The sequence below is a fragment of the Haliotis rubra genome, unplaced genomic scaffold, assembly GCF_003918875.1.
Source record: "Haliotis rubra isolate DU_JTF1 unplaced genomic scaffold, ASM391887v1 Scf171, whole genome shotgun sequence".
Classification (NCBI taxonomy): Eukaryota; Metazoa; Mollusca; class Gastropoda; order Lepetellida; family Haliotidae; genus Haliotis; species Haliotis rubra.
In genome coordinates this window covers 1,557,629-1,578,575 of record NW_025765681.1, presented here as the reverse complement: position 1 = coordinate 1,578,575, position 20,947 = coordinate 1,557,629, and the positions used below count along the sequence as shown (strand labels likewise).

The 20,947-nt window shown below is 39.6% G+C and overlaps 1 protein-coding gene across 1 annotated transcript; it reads right to left on the bottom strand.

Annotated features, from left to right (window-relative positions):
* Positions 1-1,395: 1,395 nt before the first annotated feature.
* On the bottom strand, positions 1,396-13,340 carry LOC124272638 (death-associated inhibitor of apoptosis 1-like). Its single transcript, XM_046707835.1, has 3 exons — positions 13,053-13,340; positions 2,884-3,692; positions 1,396-2,420 (listed from the first exon to the last, which is right to left on the bottom strand). Exons 1-2 carry the CDS (start codon positions 13,249-13,251, stop codon positions 2,908-2,910), a joined length of 984 nt encoding a protein of 327 aa, XP_046563791.1. The 5' UTR covers positions 13,252-13,340; the 3' UTR covers positions 1,396-2,420; positions 2,884-2,907.
* Positions 13,341-20,947: the final 7,607 nt, after the last annotated feature.

Genomic DNA, 20,947 nt, shown 5'->3' with positions numbered 1-20,947 from the left:
TCCATGGCCAGCCAGAAGCCCGGATCTTAATCCCATAGAGCATTTATGGGATTATCTTGGGCGCCAAGTGAGAACCAGAGATCCTCCTGTGCAGAATATGGATGAACTGCAACAGGCTCTTCACGAGGAGTGGCAGAGAATCCCGATGCTTAGAATCAGACGTCTCATTTCAAGCATGAGAAGGCGTCTTGAAAATGTGATTCGTGTTAGAGGTGGATACTCCCGATACTGACTAAACAGTTTCTTGAGATAGCCATGATGACAACAAGCATATTTAAGTTGAACGTTTGACATTGCAGATACCAGTATGGACTGGACAGTGATACTTTTCAGGTCTAATGAAATGGTCGTTTTGACGCTTATTCGCATAACCCCAATAAATTGGTATCAAAGATAATCATCGGCTTCGTTTTCTGTGTAGTGATAGTGCAGGACATCCCTTTAGCACAATCAATCCTCTTTACATTGAGTCAGACAGGAAATAGCACTTTTCATGATTTGAATGTTGAACTTTTCTGCAAAAAGTGGGTGGTGCTTAATTAACGTTTAGATGTATATTTGTGCATATTCTGATAGCAATGATACTAAGGTGTCATATATATGTGCATTGAACTAAAGGCATCCGTTTTCTGTAGAGGTAGTTAAAGGTCTGTTATGTACACTTACTGAAGTAACCGTATATTTTAATGGAAACCGGTCTGTAATCAAACATTTTTTCGCATCGATTAGGTTTCATCCAATAACGAATCATAGGCCCCTTAACGTTGAAAGTAGGTGTATATTTCCTATAATGTAAAATATTAAGGCGCTCTTCACAACAGTATTGCTAGAAAGCTTATATAACTTCCTTCATACTGTTTTCCACCATGATAATATCATAGACTTCACCAATGCCCTACTGAAATAAGGAAAAGTATGCAGTACTGAGTAGAAAAGTAAGTTAGAGATTAACAGACACACTACACATCATCAGGAGGCATAAACATCACACACACTATCATTAAAACTTATTGCAAATTTATCTTAAATATTTTAGACCAAATTCCCACAAATAGAAAGAACGGAAATGAGAGTCAACGCGGAATGTCCGACTGTTTTCCCGGATACTACTCCCCAATCGACACATTATGACTTAATATTGTTTAACACCGCATCAGCAATTTTGCAGCTATTCGTTGCAATAAACACATCGAGACCATGTGCACACAAACATCATTTCCCTCTTGGGTACTACTTTGTGATCCAGTTATAATGTGGTTATATGGTGCAGTGAAACCTGGCTAGATCAGACCCGTCAACCTGGAAACACGTTACTCTGTGAGAATTTATTTCTGCAACATATGCTTCTTAGATCCGGGCGATTAACGGCCCTGACTGACGGGTTTCACTGCGTCAATTCTACTTTATACATATGTACAATGCCGATACATGAACTGCATTCACAGTTTGAAAGCACCATTTGTAACAAGACTGATACGGTTAGGGGGTATCCATTTAATATCTGTGGAGCGGTAGGATTTATTAAATGAACAGTTGGGTTTTTTTCTGATAAGGGCCCAAAATGCTTGAATTTACTTGTGGTCAATTTATTGTCTTGACGAAGTGATGTTATGACGTCTTATAATCGTCAGATGAAGTATTACGAACGTGGTCGTTCCACGTAATTTATATTTAAATTTGTCAGTCTGATCTTGCTTTGCGAGATCGACCAAGCTGTTTCCATGACAACCCCTCGTCAGTAAACAACTAGCTGATCCATATGAATAGCTTGAAATGTGAACAAACCAACACTGCATTGGTAATAGAACACATTTGGTATTTTAAACTCTCAAGTTTTTTTCTATCCTCCTCCAATAAGCTATTCAATGTTTGATTATGTGAGAATGTTGACAATCCACAGAAGTGTTGTGGTCAATAAAGGACAAATCAGGTGAATAAAACATTCCCTATTCGACTCAACTGGCCCACAAAGCAGTTGGTTGGAGTTGGAGTTAGTATAGTATGGTTTAAGCAGCTATCACAGCAGTGAACACCATGTTAGAAGATAACTAGAAAACGATCACTATCCATAAGTTACTGAATCAGATTGAAATATGTTAAATATTGGGTCATCATATACTCTCGGACAAAAGTGGACTCAGGAGTTATAATATATTACTTATTAAGATCTTATTAAAACACATCGAACATGTGCCAATTGAGTCGAATACGGTGTGTACAAAAACGCTCAGTGGAATGTTCAGACCTAAGATCGATTCCAAATGTGAACTTGAATCTAATACAATAATTCTTAATTATTAAACGAAGTTCAAGTTTAAATTCGGTTGCCGGAACTTGTGTCATCCCTCATCTGATCCTCTTCTCTCGTGACCAGCTCGCGCTCTACCACTTGGGTGTGGTACATGCAATGGTACATGCAACTGAAACAAACAAAATTAGAATGACATTATTATATTAGTTTTTAATAATAATGTCATTGTCCAAAATAAAATATATCTTAGGAAATAGTCATTTGTTCAAACCAACACAAAAAGTTACTGTATAGCCTACACTAAAAATATATCTGCGAAAGGTAAATAGATCTATTTCAGAATATCAAAATTTAAGATCATATATATTAATAATACGCAAATATATTTCTATTTCCCCGATAATCATATTGGACTCATAACATTCTGTAGGAATGTGACACTTTTTATACAACACAAGCAATCTAAATTTCATTATCTGCCGTTTTCGACTTAGGACATCAAGAGTATTAATATGCGTGTCAAAACGAATAATCTATGAGCCGACACACTTGTGATACAAGTTGATAGTGGTGACAAACGCTGATATGTACTTAGTCACGTGGACACCAGCCCTACTCTCATTGGTGCTTACCGTGGCGTTGGTTTCATGTAGATTTCATCTTCCGTCTTCGATATCCATGATTGCTTGAAAGAGAGTGACCGCATCGGGAAAATCTCCATTTCCATTCTTCCTTCTAATGGCTATGGCTTGCTTGATCATATCATGGGAGTAGCCCATTTCAACGACAGCTTGTATCGTGGGGCTATTTCCGAAATCGTCATTAGAAGGATCCGAAACTTGGGAGTGGACTTGGGGATTGGCCGCTGCACCACTTGTAGCACAATCAACTGTGATATCCCCGGCACCGTAGAAACTAACATTCACATTGTTACGTTTGCTTGAACAGTCGATAAAAGTCGAATTTTCATACTGTATTCTTAATTTCTCATTCCTTTCCCATTCTTCAATTTCTCTTTTCATTCCATCCACATCGAGCTGTTGAACGTACGGGCAGTTTTCTGACCATTGTCGGTGTGCACATGGTGGGTAGTCGTCGGTGTCCCAGTCTCTCAGCGTCACACCGCAGTGGAAACACCTTGCCCGGTCAGCCGAGCCTATGTAGAAAAAGCCTGACCGGGCCATCATTTCGGGTTTCTGGGCGACACACTTCACTGGCCAGGAGTCAAAACTCCTCAAGCGGGATTCATAATCAGAGTATTGAGGGTATTTCACACTGAGGATGTTCTTGGGTTTAGGCGGGGCTTTGATCTGGGGAAACTCTTTTATCATGAATTCACAATCCGGAGCATATTTCTTGTGTGCTTGGAGAGGCTCCTCGTCGTCTTGCCAGTTGTAGAGTCGAATACCACACGACTGGCATTCCACCTTGTCTGTGATACCTGTTCAATATATTTCAAACATTTGTAATAGGCGCCCTCTAGTAGGCAACCCAGTGACAGGAGTTCAATGTAGAATGTACCTCAGTGTTTCCCTGTTCATAGTTTTATTATAGACTTTGCGTCGTGTACTTTTATTAAATGATGGAAAGCTTTAAAAACCAGCGGAACAGTGTACAGTCTTCTTCGGTTCAGTGGCAGTAGTCACCTCTTGCAGCAAATAATACTAATTTATTCTGTTAAATAAAAATAAGGAAAACAAGCAAAACAAATGATAACAAAAACTGAACAAAATATCTCTCTTTCACTCGCTTAAAGAAACCTATCCCCTACACTAATTCCTAAGTTCTACATGACCTACTTAATTCCTAACACTAGTTTCTCCCCCAACCCACACTACCTACCTGTTAAACCCGAGAAAATAAACTATGTCATAATCTATGTTCTTACCTCACCCGACTACAGTATGAAACTACTTCTACAATAAGAGTCTTACAAAAAAAAACTAAATCAAACCTAACGAGCCGTAGGGAACATCCCTCGTATAGGCAGTGGACTTACTTGCTCGGAACACCGATACGCAAGACAACGATAGCGACGACGAAATTGGATGTTTAACGTCGGCTTCTGGCATAAGCCAATTTCGCCGACGGGGTAGGTGGGAGCTAATAAATAAATAATAAATGTTAATAAGGGATAAACCACCTTACCCAAAAAATATAAATGCTGGGGCGTTAAACCTAAGTTGAATTTGGAATAAAAAACGTTTATAAACATAAATAGAGATAAAAATAATAAAAAGCCAAGTTAAAAAAAGGAGAAAGAAGTAATAAATAGGAATAGTGATTGTTAATAAGTAAGAAATAGAGTTGAAATAAACGATGGGTGAAATAAAAGGGGCCTAGGGGTGGGGAATGCGGGGGCGGTGAGTACTAAGGATGTATAGCATAGGGGGCAGATATTAGATGCAGTTAAGCTGCATAAGTTATATAAGGGGCTATATAAGGAATGAATAAATAAAAGGAGTTATGTTGGAGGGGGAAAGGGGGTCGCATCAGGCTCTTATATACCCCGTGAGCTAACCTCCGAAAGGTCACGACGAAGTGTTATGATTGGCTACGCAACAGTAAACAACTTCACCGCGGCACTGCGCACCTTCCGCTTCCGCTCCCAACATGGCGGACAGCGAAGGGATACGACAGATACCCAGCTACCTTACATGACCGACGAAGGAAATTCCAACGGAAGTTTACTGCCAAACGTGAGTAATAAGTAGAATAAATGACTACAAGATAACGACGTCAATACAGTACTTGCAAAATAGGCAGTAACGTAATTATAAGCCACCCAACCTATTTGTTTACATTAGCAAACCACGTATATAAAAACCACCCAATCTGCCGATAAATAAATATAAACAACTCATAACACTATAACACTATTCTATACCACCCAACATCCCATTTCTAAATTATCCGAACTCCTACACATTAAACACAATGTCATATCTTCAAACGGTGGAATACTGATCTACAGGTCGGGGAGAACCGCAAAACGACCTATAATAGTTAGATGGAGCTATAGTAGTTCAAACAAGCTATATGCCTATAGGTCGATCGAGCTATAATAGCACTCTTCGGAAGTACTTGTCATTTGGTCACATTCACTCATTCCATGCAATATAAACTGACGGGCAAAAGTTAGTATATGACGTTTTGAACGTCCTGTAACAAAGACATACACCGAAATTTCCCAAAAATATTTAATGCATCATAATAAAAAAACACTTGAGCTGTAAATCACAAAAAATCAACAATTTCATTCAAAGAGTTTGTGAGCCGCTGTCAAGTAAACACGCAAGGGGTGGAATTTTGCATAAATCGATTATCACAATCTGAGTTTATGAGTCAGTAGCAGGGGCATTCCTTGAATACAGGATCTTGTGCACATCAGTATCGTGTGACCCCTGCTGCGTCAATGCATGCCCTCACACGTCTCCCCTCATTGACGTCGTCAAACGTCGAATGACGTCATTAGAGATGCGGTTCCATTCCTCTCTGAGTGCTTGCTCTAGCTGTTGCCTGTTCTGTGGAACTTGTTGCCGACCTCTGATCTTCCTGTCCAGATGATCCCAGAGGTGCTCGATCGGGTTCATATCCGGTGAGCACGCTGGCCAGGGCAGGACGTCAACATTGTTCTTGTTGCAGAAAGTAGCGAGTCTCTCTGGCAGTGTGAGGTCTCGCGTTGTCATGTTGTAGGAGTACACCCAGGGTTGATTCTGTAGGAAGGGTACCACAACTGGCTGTAGGATCTGTCCGATGTACCCCGTGCATTGAGATTGCCCTGCACTACAACCAGACGGGTCTTCTGGTCTCCACAGATACCGCCCCAAACCATGACTCCACCCCCGCCGAATGGATGAAATCTTCTCTGATGCATGGCCTTGCTAAACGTTCCCCTCGTCGACGATATACCCGTTCTTTGCCATCACACTTGTAAAGGGGGTGAAACGGCTTTCATCGGAAAAGAGAACACGTCGCCAATCTCGGACTTGCCACCTGTATACTCTGCCTTGCCCACCGCTGTCTGTTTTGGCGATGTCTGAGGGTCAGGACCATTCCGCGGAAAGGCCGGTAAGCCCTTATACCAGCTAATCTCAATCTTCGGGGTCACTGTGCGACGACTGATACGATGCCCGAGTGCCGTAGCCGCCGTCGACGTTGCCGTCACGAACCTGTTCCGGAGATGGATAGTCCGGATGTAGCGGTCTTCTATGGGTGTAGTGACCCGTGGCCGTCCACTTCTCGGCCTGTCTTGAGTGCTACCAGTATTCCGGTAACGTGTGAACAGCCTGGAGGATTGTTGCTGGGGTACAGCCGAACGTTCTGGCAAGATGAGCTTGGGTAGCTCCCATATCGCGCATTCAATGGCTCGCTCTCGCTGAATTTGTGTCAGCTTCAGCATTTTGCATGTGCTTTCAGTTACTGTGATATGCCAGCGTGTATCCATCCCATTTCTACCCGACTGGTGCACGTGCATGTTCGTGATTTTCAAAGATTACATGTTATACCTTTTTCTCGTGCTAGGGGTCACGTGACTACATCTACTGACATCACTACCATTCTGCAATATTCTCGTGACTTTGACAATGTTTGCTTTGGATGTTTCATTCGAATTTAGACATGCTCAATTTCCCCAAACCAAATTGAAAACGTTATACTAACTTTTGCCCGTCAGTTTATATATATGTTACCCTGGATTGGTAATCACCATAATGTGTAATGCACTTACAGAAGGCTAAATTCGTGCAATTTACCCATTCACAATGGAATCCGAAGCCATGGCAATAGTGTTCAACAAATTGAGTTCAGATAGTACTTATATTGCAGAACAACACATTCACAACATGTTCATAAATGTATTGAATGTGTATTCTTTCAATAAGTACTATCTGCACTCAATTTGTTGAACACTACCTCCTTGGGAATGGGTAAAATGCAAGAATTGACGTTGTAACCAGGCTTCTTGAGGACTAAATCGTCCATTTTGAATTTATAATGAGACACCTGGACACCTGGTGTGTCTATTTTTAGATGATGTGTCTTTGTCTCAGGTCTATAGTGAGATCTATGGTGTGAACACCTGGTGTGTCTATTTTTAGATGATGAGTCACTGCTCTCTATTGTATATTGAGATGGTGTGAACACCTGGTGCATGGGTTACTGAAGGGTAACCCCAGAGGTACAATACATTAAGAAACAAGAGATATACAGATTTCATTGTTTATTAGCTGCTTTCGAATGAGTAGACATTAGGATAGGAGCTCTCCCAAATGCCTACTTTACATCTGTTGTCTTATTACCCTTCATCATCATCCACCTGTCCTTCACTCTCTTCATCAGATGTTATGTCTTCATCTTCAGTCATGCCTTCGACCCAAGACTTATATTGGTACAATTTTGAAATCACTTCATGATACATATTATTTGTGTCTTTTACTTGTTTCAGTATTCCTTCTGTCTTTGGACCATACTGCATATGGTACAGATAAGTAATAAATCGGGCATACGTCTCTTTAAATGTGCTCCACATCAATTTGTTCAGTTTGGCTTGAATCATGTCTTCGTTTAAACCTCTTTTTATGTACAGCTGTCGTTTCTCATCCAAAAGTCTTTATTCAGCTCACGCCAGCGTACGTGAATACATTTGTCTTATACCTTGCTCTTCGAGATCAGCCATCTTATTTTTCCTGTTGCCACGTGTGACATCGCTTAATGATTCAACATCATCGTCCTCATTTTCCATTTCAGGACATTGTTTATCGTGTAAATGTCTTTGTAAATTATGGTTAGTGCTAAACACTTGACCACAATAGTCACAATCCGACAGAGGGACGTGGTCTCTTTACAGGTGAGAAGTTGTTGTCTTCCTCCCCCTGCCTTTTTCACTTGGGGTATTCCAGGAGGACCCACTGAAGACTTTTCGGGACACCAGTTTCTTCTGTGTTTTTGCAAAATCTTGCACATCTTGAAACACGAGTCCACAGGCATCACAAGATGGCATGGTTGAGAGGTTGTCTTCACACGTCTGCTCACGCTGAACATCTAACTCGGACTGAATTGTCCTGGCTTGGAGGTGTCCTTTTAAACTGAATGCATTGGGACAAAGTCGCCTATGGGGAGGTGTTTGGGTTTTTAGATCAACCAACAAGTAGCCATAAGGCTTCTGGGTAGCCCTTTGAAACGGCTCCATGAAATGGTCTGTGTTACCTGGATACATTTGCCTCGCCAAAGTCATGATGGGTTGTTGATCGATAGGGTTGTTGAACAGAAGCAGATAATGACAGTTTCTTCGTTGTGTGGGATCCTTACTGAAATACAAATTCTGGTTCAAGGCGATCACTGAGAGATTACGATGATGACTTCCTTCCGTAAACAGATCTGTAATGCGTGGATCTTTGCTGGCAGTAGACATTAAGTCATCGAGGATAACCACGTTCACCACATGGGGGTCTAGAAATGCATCCTTTTCGAGATCAGAAGGAATGCCTTGATGAAATTCCACATAGGGATAAACATTGGTTTGAATGGCATTATACAAGGGCTGCCATCGTTTGTAGAGCCATATAATACGTTCAGGATAAGGTTTAATGTTCATCCTTTCTAGAATCTGTTTCACTAAGTAGGTTTTCCCACAGGAGGTGGGCCCTGAGACAATCATGGTGAATGGATGTCGCAACCTACATTCTTCCAATGCCTGGGTAATACTTTCTGATGAATGTGGTTGCTGCTGCTGCTGCTGCTGCTGTGGTTGTGGAGGAGGAGGAGGAGGAGGAGGAGGAGAGGGTTGTTGATGTTTCTGTCTTCTATGTCTCAACATATTGTCTGTCCTGGAAAAAGTCATATAGCACACGGGACACGTTGTTGACTGCATGGTGGTCCGAGTCTAAATGGCAGGGAACCATGTCTACTGACTGCTTTTATCTAAACAGTCGTCTTCCGTTTCTTCATGGGAAACTGGGAGGAACTTCCAGCTTTAGATTCCCCTTTCTTCTGCATCTGAATAAGAGCCTTGGCCTGTTCGACCACTTGTTGAGTAGGGGTAACGAAATTAATCTTAGGTTGCTCTGTGGTTTCTGGTTTTTGTTTGTCTTTCTTCCACTCTGGATCATACAGTTCCAAGGTCTGGGTTACCCTTCAGTAACCCATGCTTGTCATAAGAGGCGACTAAGGGGATCGAGTGGTCAGGCTCGCTGGCTGACACATGGCACATGGTGTAGAATGACGCTCATGCTGTTGATCACTGGATTGTCTAGGCAATTATGTATAGACCACCGCCATAGAGCTGCTGAGAGTGTACTAAACTCACTGAATGTATTGCTGTAGGATTGACATAAAACGACTGTTGTACAATTCTTGGTTTTTATAATACCAATTTCAACCCTATTTCACTGAATCCACGAAAATGTTTAACCTCCTCATACTATTATCAGACATACAAGTTTCAGTTTAATCGTCATTCCTGTTGATTGAATACAAGATAACAACTGTTTCAGTTCATGGTATTGAAGATAACAACTGTTACAGTTCATTGTATTGAATACAACAACAATTTTAATGATCTGTAATGAATATATTTATATACATATATATATATATATATATATATATATATATATATATATATATATATATATATATATATATAATAAACGGTTTATAAATACATAAGCTATTACACTAGTGTTGTAAAGCTATTTTTGGTCTACAAAGCCGGTTTGGACATGTAGCCGGTTTGGACATGTAGCCATTTTGAGTCAGAACCGTTTGCGAACCGGTTTGATAGACCCTTTTGCGATCCAGTTTGACAGAACCGGTTTTAGGCAGGGGCTGTTGGCGCCAAGCTTGAATGCTCTTTGTTCACCGCCGCCGTATGTTGTGCTGTGCGTGTTTAGGTATTCTGGCGGTTTCATGACCGTTTAAAACAGCACAGTAGGTGTGGAATTTATGTGATGGATCATTCTCTATTCTAATTTGTGAGTATTTTGCGTATGAACGTATTGTGTGAATAATGTTGTTGACGACAGTATCGTGAGTACACATGTTAACAATGCGAGTACATCTACGCACTAAAATTGGTTTTATGCAAGCTATAGTTTAGAAAAAAACGATGAATCTAGGGAAAGGTTCTGATTATGATTGGACTGTGTTTATTGTGTTGGGATTTAATGATTCGTGGCAAACGGGAGTCATGTCAACTTTCTATCGATCGTATCCTGTGTGTGTGTGTATCGGGCTGTGTTTATTCATGTGATTGTGTGTGAGTTTTAAAGTAGGCTCATGGCATATGTGAGTCATGTGTAATCAACTATCTATAGGTTGTATTCTGTGTGTGTATCGGCTGTATTTATTCATATGATTATGTGGGATTTTAAAGTAAGTTCATGGTGACTCGTTCTACATGGGATATTTTGGTGAGAAGCATGCTGTGAGTGATTTCGCTATGAGTTTCAACATTTTACTCATTTTTTTTCATCCGCGGGCATGGCTAGGACTTTGTTATTTGTTTAAATCTATTTATTTATCATTTTTTTTCGAAATGGCGGCGGGGGACGCGGTCTATGACCTGGTTTCTTCAATGGGCGTGAAGGCCGTATGGTGCTTCTCGGTTCATTGAACGTAGGGAGAGGCAATGTTATGGCAGAATGAACATGGCACACCTCACTTGGAGGCTGTGGAAAATTAAAAGAAAGTATTAACATTGACACTCGGTAACATGTATTTGAAGTTATTTTATTTTTCACTCCATTATACGCTTGTTTTCTTAATCTTCATGCTTGGGTGGGAGAGGGGATTCCCTTCCCGTAAACATAGCTTTGAATGGCTGTAGGTCGGACTTACGGGTGGGCAAATGAGTCATTCATTGTTGGAGTACAGTATGAATCAATCTGTTTCTTCACATGAATGGGTTACTTGTTCCAACCCCTCTAAACATCTAGATTTACCACCACTGTTTGCCTCAATAATGGATATGATGAACCGAGGTAAGTTGACTTCATGTACACTAGTCTTTATCCCCAACACTCGTTCAATCTGATGATGACGTGTAAATCTTAATCTGTGTTACGATGTATTCTGTGTGTTACAATGTATGGACTGAAGGTAGGACGTTGTATACATTTGAATTTCACATTTTTAATAGTTATAGTTAGTCAGACGGGAATTGATACTGCGATAATGGGCGCTCGCTTTGAGATAAAAGAGAAATACACTGGTAGCATAATGTGTAGTGACTCCATTAATCCAAAGATGTTATGTAATCCAGTGAGAAATATCCAGAATGTTTAATCACTCCAGAGATGTGTAGTTGAGAGGTTGAGCTATTGAAAATATAAACCCAGTGAATCACACAGTATAATCCAAGGTTGATTAGTAATCCCATAAGAAATACACTGGTATATCCACAATGTGTAATCACTAGGTGTAGTGACTGAGCTGTGAATGAGGGCTGTTCAGGGGGACTTTATATTATTCTAAAAATAGACACACCAGGTGTTCACACCATCTCAATATACAATAGAGAACAGTGACTCATCATCTAAAAATAGACACACCAGGTGTTCACACCATCTCAATATACAATAGAGAGCAGTGACTCATCATCTAAAAATAGACACACCAGGTGTTCACACCATAGATCTCACTATAGACCTGAGACAAAGACACATCATCTAAAATAGACACACCAGGTGTCCAGGCCCCAATTTCTCGAAACAAACTTAAAGTCTGAGTTTTGACTTAAGTTAAAGTTTCTACTCAAATTTGAGAAAACGCATTTCAGCAGAATGAACTGAAATCGATATTAAACTCAAACATAGTAGACAATTTGAGTTTGGTGGATGGATTACTTAAGTTGTTTGGGGCTTTTTATTTTATAAAATGCAGTTGAGTTAAGAATTCAGCTGTTTCAAATTGTCAAACTCAGTTTGATATTTGAGTAAAAACTTAAGTTTGTTTCGAGAAATCAGGGGCCAGGTGTCTCATTATAAATTCAAAATGGACGATTTAGTCCTCAAGAAGCCTAGTTACAACAATTACACATTATGGTGATAACATATTGCATGGAATGAGTGAATGTGACCAAATGACAAGTACTTCCGAAGAGTTGCAATGACCATACGACTAAATACACAAACAATTTCACGACAACACATCCAGATGCGATACAAAACAAGGATAGACCTTATTTAGTGATCAATACGCAACAGATTCAGAATTCGCGCGACGGATAAATGTGTCCCACACTGGGCTTGTATAGTTTTTTTGTTTATTCGTCTAACGGTAGTGGAAAACAAAAAATACACGTGTAACGAGTACTATTTCCAAACCGGAAGTCATGCAATCGTCAAGTTCAGCTGTTCGCGAAGTGGGACTCCAAGTTTTGGGGTATATTTTCAGTTTTCAGGTGTGTTATATTGTCTCCCAAGTGTAACTGTCCATAGGGTTAGGTAGTTTAGCAGCTCATATATCACAAACGCTCGGGTTTGTGGTGCACGTCGCTTCAAATATGGGTAAGACGATTCCAGTCGTGTGTAGCAATGCCATGACCGCAGTGCGGAAAGTTGTTCTTAAAGGGCCTCTTCCATTTATGTGCTCTTATAGCTCGATCGACCTATAGGCATAAAGCTCGTTTGAACTACTATAGCTCCATCTAACTATTATAGGTCGTTTTGCGGTTCTCCCCGACCTGATCTACACAGACATACACCCTATATAACTAACTGCAAGAAAACCCCAAAAATATATCAGTCCAGCAGAGTCAACTTATGTTTGACATTAATCAAATCTGTCAGAAGCAAAATACCTGTGAAGATAAATCCTGCCGTTGCTAACTGCAGCGCGCTCTTCTTGCTCGACCATCTTGCATATGTGTTCAGTCTCTGCCTGAGCTTGTCGGCGTCGTTTTGGGGTTCAGTTGTCGGTTCATATCGAGCTGTCTGGGTAATGGGAGGTTGAACAACTTGTGCCCCATCGGCCTCTACCACGTCCCGCAAATCACCCATACCAAATCACCACGTTACACTACGCTTTATAGCGAGCTCTATCGGTCTAACTCCTAGTGCGATGTCGTGAACGTATTTATGTCCTTGTGTCTGCGCAAATCATGCGCAGGCGCGCCATTTACTGATTTAGACACGGGGAAACCCAGAATGGTCTTCTAATAGAAGGGGGAAGCACCCTGAGAGATTTATTTATAGATAGTGTTATTTCACATCGTGTGTGTATATACACATGTGCATCCGGCCATCGAGTATTCTTGTAAGTAAAGCAGCGCTATATATTTTACCGATGTAAATCCCATCGTTTTACTTTCTGGGGATGTCTCTGTTATAAGGCGGTTTCAATGTTCAAGGTACAAATAATTGTACAGATACTGATGGTAAACCAATGGTCACCGTGAACAGCATTTTGGAAAATTGAAAACCACGTCGTGATAACTGGAATTTTAGTGGTATGTCAATATATTATTATTCTATTTCCATGCATGTGTTTTTGAGCCATTTTCTCGACGTGTGATAATCCTAAAGTGTCAATATGCGGTCAGTTTTAGTGAAAGGTCATAATTTAGTTTAACTTTAGAGCTTAGTTATCTTTTAAAAATACAACGGCACACAGGGTCTAAATACCTTATCAAACCTTTATTTTACTGACTGAAGAAAACAATAGACTCGCGGACCACGGTAGTGAAAATCAAATTGTAATTTGTCTTGCAAACATTTGCTTATTTAAGTAAGTACCTTTGGATGTTGAAAACATTATAGCTTTAAACATTAAACAAAAATGCTGATCTGAAACCAAAGTACACCATCACCTATTCATCTATGTGTTTTAATATTGAACTCAGGGTGTATATCGTTACAATGTTTCTTTTTGGAAATGAGATGGAGTAAAACTCTCAGTTAAATTATATAATATGATAAATTGAAAATGTACAATTGTGCAAAGCCGTGTTCCGCCGAAGGGTAATTATTGAACCGCATTTATAAACGTATATTTCTTGCTTTTTCTCGTTTGGGAAATAGTGTTGTTTCCACGGTAATTGGCAAGCAATGTCTAAATATTGGGGTTTTTTTTCTAATTTTATTGGATCACAAGGGAATTGGACAGTTTCAAAACTTGTGAGTACAAAATGCCAATATGTATGCCCTGTGTAAAAGTATGCAGTTTTGTATACCAAACATTTGTATTTACCTTCTGCAATATACTGAATGCTGCACTATGTTCAGACATCAAGCAATTTATCCCTCATCCAGAGACTGCTCACGGGTTGTTATATTAATAGCCTGGCTAGGAAAACCGGTCGTGTCTAAATGGTTCAGGCTCACGACGCCGACCTTTCGACCCAACTTTACGGTTGGGTGCAATCTGAAGGTCGACGTCCTGAGACTAGTTTCACTTTGCCACTTAATAATGGATTACGAGGACAATGCAGGATCAAAGTGTTGTTAGAGGAGGATAATCCGGATTATGCGGATGAGAGCGCACCTAATGAGAAGATGACAACAGATGACAGATTTTTATTAGTTGACAGATTTTAGCATTTTTAATAAATACATCGTAAATTCATATAGCATACATTTTTTTCAAAGATTTTAACCTAAATGCAATAGGTGGGATGCTGAATCAGCAAACTGCCTCACGGACAGTGTTCCTTGTTCAAGCTGGTGACAGATGTGATCCAGTCGTCGCTCCAAATCCCTGTATTTCCTCTTTTTGGAGGGACGCTTCTGGCCAGCAGCATACTGGACTAGCTTGTTTTCGGTGTTTGTCTGTTCTCGTGACAAGAAGGACACAATCTCGAAAATGTTTGGATGAGCCTTGCCGATGTATTTCTTCAGGCGGGAATGCCATCCTTCTAGGTGGTTGTTTGTTCTTGGCCCATCTGAGTTGTGGTGGTTCCATTGCGTCATGTGCAGATCTCCCTCCACCTAGAAGTTGGTCATGTAGTCCCCGAGTTGTCGGCACCGGTCATCATCTGGCATCGTCGCCAAGGTATCCAGCCACAGGTCCTCTACCTCCTCAGCTTTTCTAGCGTCTCCTTCGCCTACAAAAAGCAAAGAATTATTAACCATTTGGTTCCATTTATTAAGCATCTGTTATAAAATTCCAAACTTTTCCATTTATTAAGCATCTGTTATAAACATCTGTGGCAATAACAAAATTTATACATATATAAGAATTTAAACTCTTACCTTAATATCACGCGTGACAGTTTGATGATTGTGTTCATCGTTCACCATGGTGACGATGTCATTCGTTGTTGATGCTGTGGATTTGCAGCCTTTTGCAGTACATATCCAAGATATCCAGTCTCGTTTTCTCTTGCTGACTCTGTACATGAACCCGCCAACAACCAAGTAACGACCGCCGCGGGCTGTAGGGATGAATCTCTGATCTAGCTGTGCATTTGCCATTTCGAAATCGAATGTGAATCATTTGGCCATTCCATAGATATTTATACCAAAGATATGAACAGTGTTCAATATTGGCACTCTGCTAAGTGTTATTGTAAACTTTTCAAGTGACATGAGTTCACCCTCAAGTGACCCGTGCATGTGCGACGAGTTCACCTTATCAAAACATCTAGAGTAGATTACCCTAAGCCTAATCAGAACCTAAACTTCAAAGAAAACCGCAGGTCGGCGTCCTGAGACTAGTGGAAAATCGAAAGGTCGGCGTCGTGAGACGACACCGTCTAAATTTAGCTTGGACTCTAGCAAGGGTTGTGTTACACTAACAACTATTGTCTGAAATGAACATATTTAACAGAAGAAAACAGTTCATAGTGAAAAAAAATATATATATATACTGAAAATGATCCCTGAGACTCTCTAGACCTGCCACATATTCTGGACTTGCATAGGCTTTCTTGGATATATTTGCTTCAGGGTCTGTATGACAGACTAGGTCTGTGTTGATGTTGCTCTGTGTAATTTTTAAAGTAATAGAGTTACATCAACTTACCGCTACCATCGCTTTGTGGAACGCGGTCCAGCGACCGTTCATTTGATCACAGAACTGATTCTGCAAAATCTACATGCTGTTTATCAAAACTACGAGTGCAAATGTTTTTTAAGCAAATTGGGCTATTTACCTTTGCCGAAGACAACTTTTTACATCAGTCTGAGGCATATTTCTTTTTGCCAGCATTTTCTTGGACATTAGGGTGAAACGGTACGCTCTTACCACGGTACGGTACGTATTGCGGTACAAGGTCATCGGTTGGGTTCGGTATATGGGATATGATCATAAAGCAGAAAAGTGACAACACGAACCAAACCGTACATTGTTTATTAACATGGAAACAAAATAACCATAATCTTTGTAAATTTGAATGAACAAAACTGTCATTTTATGACTAAATAGAACTGACGGTACGAAAACCGAAAATACCGAATCTTTGGATTGCATTATGATATACCGAACTGAAGGCAAAATACCGCGGTTCTACTAATACCGCGGTGTACCGCTTCACCCCTACAGTGGACTGTTTACTGTTTTCGAGAAAATCCCTGCACATTAATGTGATATGCACTGATGATATGTGTATACAGGCAGATGGTATTATATATACAGAAAATAGAATGTGTACAATTTGTAACCACCATGTTATATGTGACGAATTTCATATTATCTTATCATGCAGAGCTCTAGATGATGTAATAAAAAGTACACTCCCTAGCTATTTTGTAATAACCCCCATATTGATAAATTTATTTCCCTTATGAAATCTCACTATCATCCTTTGGTACAGAAACTGTCAAGTTTAACGAAACTTGTATTATTCCTGTTTTAGTTATACATTTATATTATATTTATATGCATATAAGCCATAATGGCACTTTGTATTTTTCAAAATATATGTATGTTCTCTATATCATTTTGTATGATTTATGAGAATAAAAAAAAAATCCTGAATCCTGTTATCAAAAGCACGCGCAACGTAATAAATACTTATACTTATACTTTCATATCATAGCTTATACTGCGTCTGACTCTCTGCCGTAAGCCAGGCTGTATATTTGCATAAATTTCAGTCATGAATATAAATACACAAACTTATACCTATGACCAGTGCTTTCATTTCGATTGGGTTGCAACTCCGAGCTTTACAATATTATAAGACAGGAAATCCGTTGTTTGTATTACATGTATAATTCTATTGGGAGAGCCCCATGCGAGAAAGTCCGTTTAGTGATTAAACAGAGTTCCCAACTATTTATCAAATAGCAAAAGAAATATTCCTGTTTGACATTGTCCATATAAAGTAACTGACAGCAACTCTGAGGCAGAATTTGAAATCGGTCATTAAATATATACTACAGTAAATAACAATTTAAATAACTGTAAAACATAAACAACCTGTGATAAGCAGACATTTTTTTATGAAAGCTCCTATATTAGTCGGAAAGACAAGTTGTGACTGAAGCAGTGCTTATCTACATATCTTTTTTTTGCATGTCCCCTCGAAATCGATGTTGATAAAGCATGGTAACGTACCACTCATATTTATGAATTTCACGGATCGTGGGGTGAAAATGCGCAACAGCTGTTCACGTGATTACATGTGACTTGCGTTGGATTCATTTTCAGGTTCACACACACACACACACACACACACACACACACACACACACCTACAAACCTACACACACACACACACCTACCTCTCTCTCTCTCTCTCTCTCTCTCTCTCTCTCTCTCTCTCTCTCTCTCTCTCTCTCTCTCAGTTAATTGACCTTAACCCACCGGGTACCCATTCATTGCTGGGTGAATTTTCAGGCAAGTTATTTCAAAGTGAGAAAGCATTTTTAGTTATATATGAGCTATATAACGTCGAAAATGGGCATACCAATTGTGAGATCAAACCCAAGTCGACGGTATGACGGTCAAACGGCTTCACAGTTTGGTTACCCTGTCAAGCTTTCACACCTTACATGTGACATGACCTCATTGTAGTATTTCTCAAAACCATTAAAGTTAATTGAAATGATAATATACTGTTGCTCTAATCAAGCCATGACGTGGCATTACTTGGAACTCTATCAGTCACAACGCAACTATCCGGTATGAACAATGCTGAGAGCACTTTACATTTCACGGATCGTAGTACGTGTCTCTTGACATAAGCATGCGGATCTCTTAACGGGATATGTCACTTAGCTAAAACTTTTCAAATATTACCTTAGTTAAGTCTACTGAGTAAAACCACACGTCATAACAATCAGTTTCTTTTGGTCTTCACCGTAAATCGATGTTCATAAAGCATGTTAACGTACAACTCATATTTATTAATTTCACGGATCATGGGGTCAAAATGCACAACAGCTGTTCACGTGATTACATGTGACTTGCGTTGGATTCATTTTTAGGTTCACACACACACACATCATGATGCTATCAGTGCGGTTAAGTTGGCCTGCACACAATATTGCTACCTTGGCCTAAGTCTATTAAAATGATATAAACGTTCAGTGCGTTAACATGCTTTTGTCAGCACTGCATATAACGCATATACAACTGATACCGATCACTAAAATAATAAAATTTTCATACCTATCTTATCCTGCAGAATGCAAATATTACAATATAATGACAAGATATATATAATACAGCTCCCCATTCCTATTTTCAACCAACAAAAACTGAACTATGTTTTAGAGGCAAAATGCAAATTTGAATTATTCGTATATATCTTGTTATTTAAGCTTAAGAGACATGTTAATGCATGTGTAAAAAACACGACTATATCATTTTGGGATCTAATCAACAAAAACAATAATTTATTGACTATGGTTTTGCCATCAAATACAAATTGCTTCTCGAATATACATGCCAGCATGTTGGTACTTCTAAGTGCATTAGTCGGTGACTACTTTCATCCTGCTAACGTTGTGGGAACGCTTGTATTATTTAAGAAACTCATTTAAACTTTATAAATAATTTTATTATTATTATTTGTAATTACAATGGGTATGCATGCAAACTTGGCCTCGTCGCTTTATGGCTTAAGAAATGCCGCTGCGACGTAAAACTTTAACTCACTCGCTCATTTATCTAAACTCTGTTCAAGGATGTATATCTGTTGCCCAGCAGTTTATGTGAACATGCATCCAAAAAACATCAATACCTATGTATGTACAGGTATGAGGGATCATCGGCAAGCCAGGTGTTACTCAAGATGAAGTTTTCACTGTTTATCATGAGTCTGTAAGTAACAACCCGTGAAGGTCCGGGTTAGAATTGACCTTCAGTAACCATGCTTGTCGTAAGAGGCGACTAACGGGATCGGGTGGTCAGGCTCACTGACTTGGTTGACACATGTGACACATGTCATCGGTTCCCACTTGCGCAGATCGATGCTCATGCTGTTGATCACTGGATTGTCTGATCCAGACTCGGTTATTTACAGACCGCCGCCATATAGCTGGAATATTGCTGAGTGCGGCGTATAACTAAACTCACTCACTGTAAGTAACGAGTAAAGGGGGACTAGATAAAACGCACGCACGTACACTTTTTTCAAATCTTTTTATTCATCCCTTGGCATACACATGTACAAAAGGTGAATATGAATATAGTACACTTTAATATATGGTATTAGTTGTACATAATACTACATATCCGGATAGCAATATTGCTAAGGTGTGCCAAGCATGTGCTCTAAAGGCGTCCATTTTCTGTTGAAGCAGAACACTGTTAAAAGTCTGGTATTTACATGTACAGAGGGTGAATATGGTACACGTTAATATGTTGGTAATAGTTGTACATAATTATTCAGATAGCAATAATACTAGAGTGTGTCAAGTATGTACACTAAAGGCATCCATTTTCTGTAGATGCAGTTAAAGGTCTGACATAATATTGTACATGTTCAAAAAGTGAATATGGGAAACATTACTATATTAGTAAATATTTGTACATATTCTGATAGCAATGATACTAAAGTATGTCAAGTATTTGCACTGAACTAAAGGCATCCGTTTTATGTAGAGGTAGTAAAGGTCTGTTACGTACACTTAATTAAGTAACGGTGTATTTTAATGGAAACCGGTTTTTAATCAAACATTATTTTCGCATCGACTAGGTTTCATTGTCTGAAGTTGAAATATCCCTAAATATATCCAGTAGAAAAATATAATCGTTCTATGAGCATTGTAATAAGTTAGGAATGTTGTCTCTGTTAAAGGGATGTTCATGGAAGCTGCAGGTCTGATTTCTAAGTAGATTTTGGGGGGAGGAGGGAAGAGTGCGATCGACCGTTGCTTTGCTTTTGTCATAGACATTGTTGTCAAGCTTGACCTTGCTCAGCTCCCTACGTGTGCGGTGTAGTTTGTAGTTTAGATATACAGAAGTATATGGATTATTCGCTGATTATTCACATCATGATGTATAGCAGCTTTAATCAAATACCACCTCCTCCATGCACGAAGCTTTAAGTCTATATATAGTGATGACTGTCTGGTCAAGGGCATTGAGTTTTTTATAATGAAAAAATCCACCTCCCAGGGTGTTATGGTTGTCAGTTGACGGTGATATACAGTTACGGGGGTGTACTTCACCTTCCCACTTCTTTTGTACAGGTGTGTTTCCACTGGTTATCGTACTATTCACCACTGTATATATTCTGAAATAATATGTCAGTAAGTCCTGTTCATGCATTTGAGTGACATAGATACTGTTATCGGTATCAACTGG

Coding starts and splice junctions, on each gene's coding strand:
- LOC124272638 (XM_046707835.1), bottom strand. CDS start 13,251: ATGGGTGATTTGCGGGACGTGGTAGAGGCCGATGGGGCACAAGTTGTT. Junction 3,693..13,052: donor GGCAGGATTTATCTTCACAG/GTATTTTGCTTC, acceptor TATATTGAACAG/GTATCACAGACAAGGTGGAA.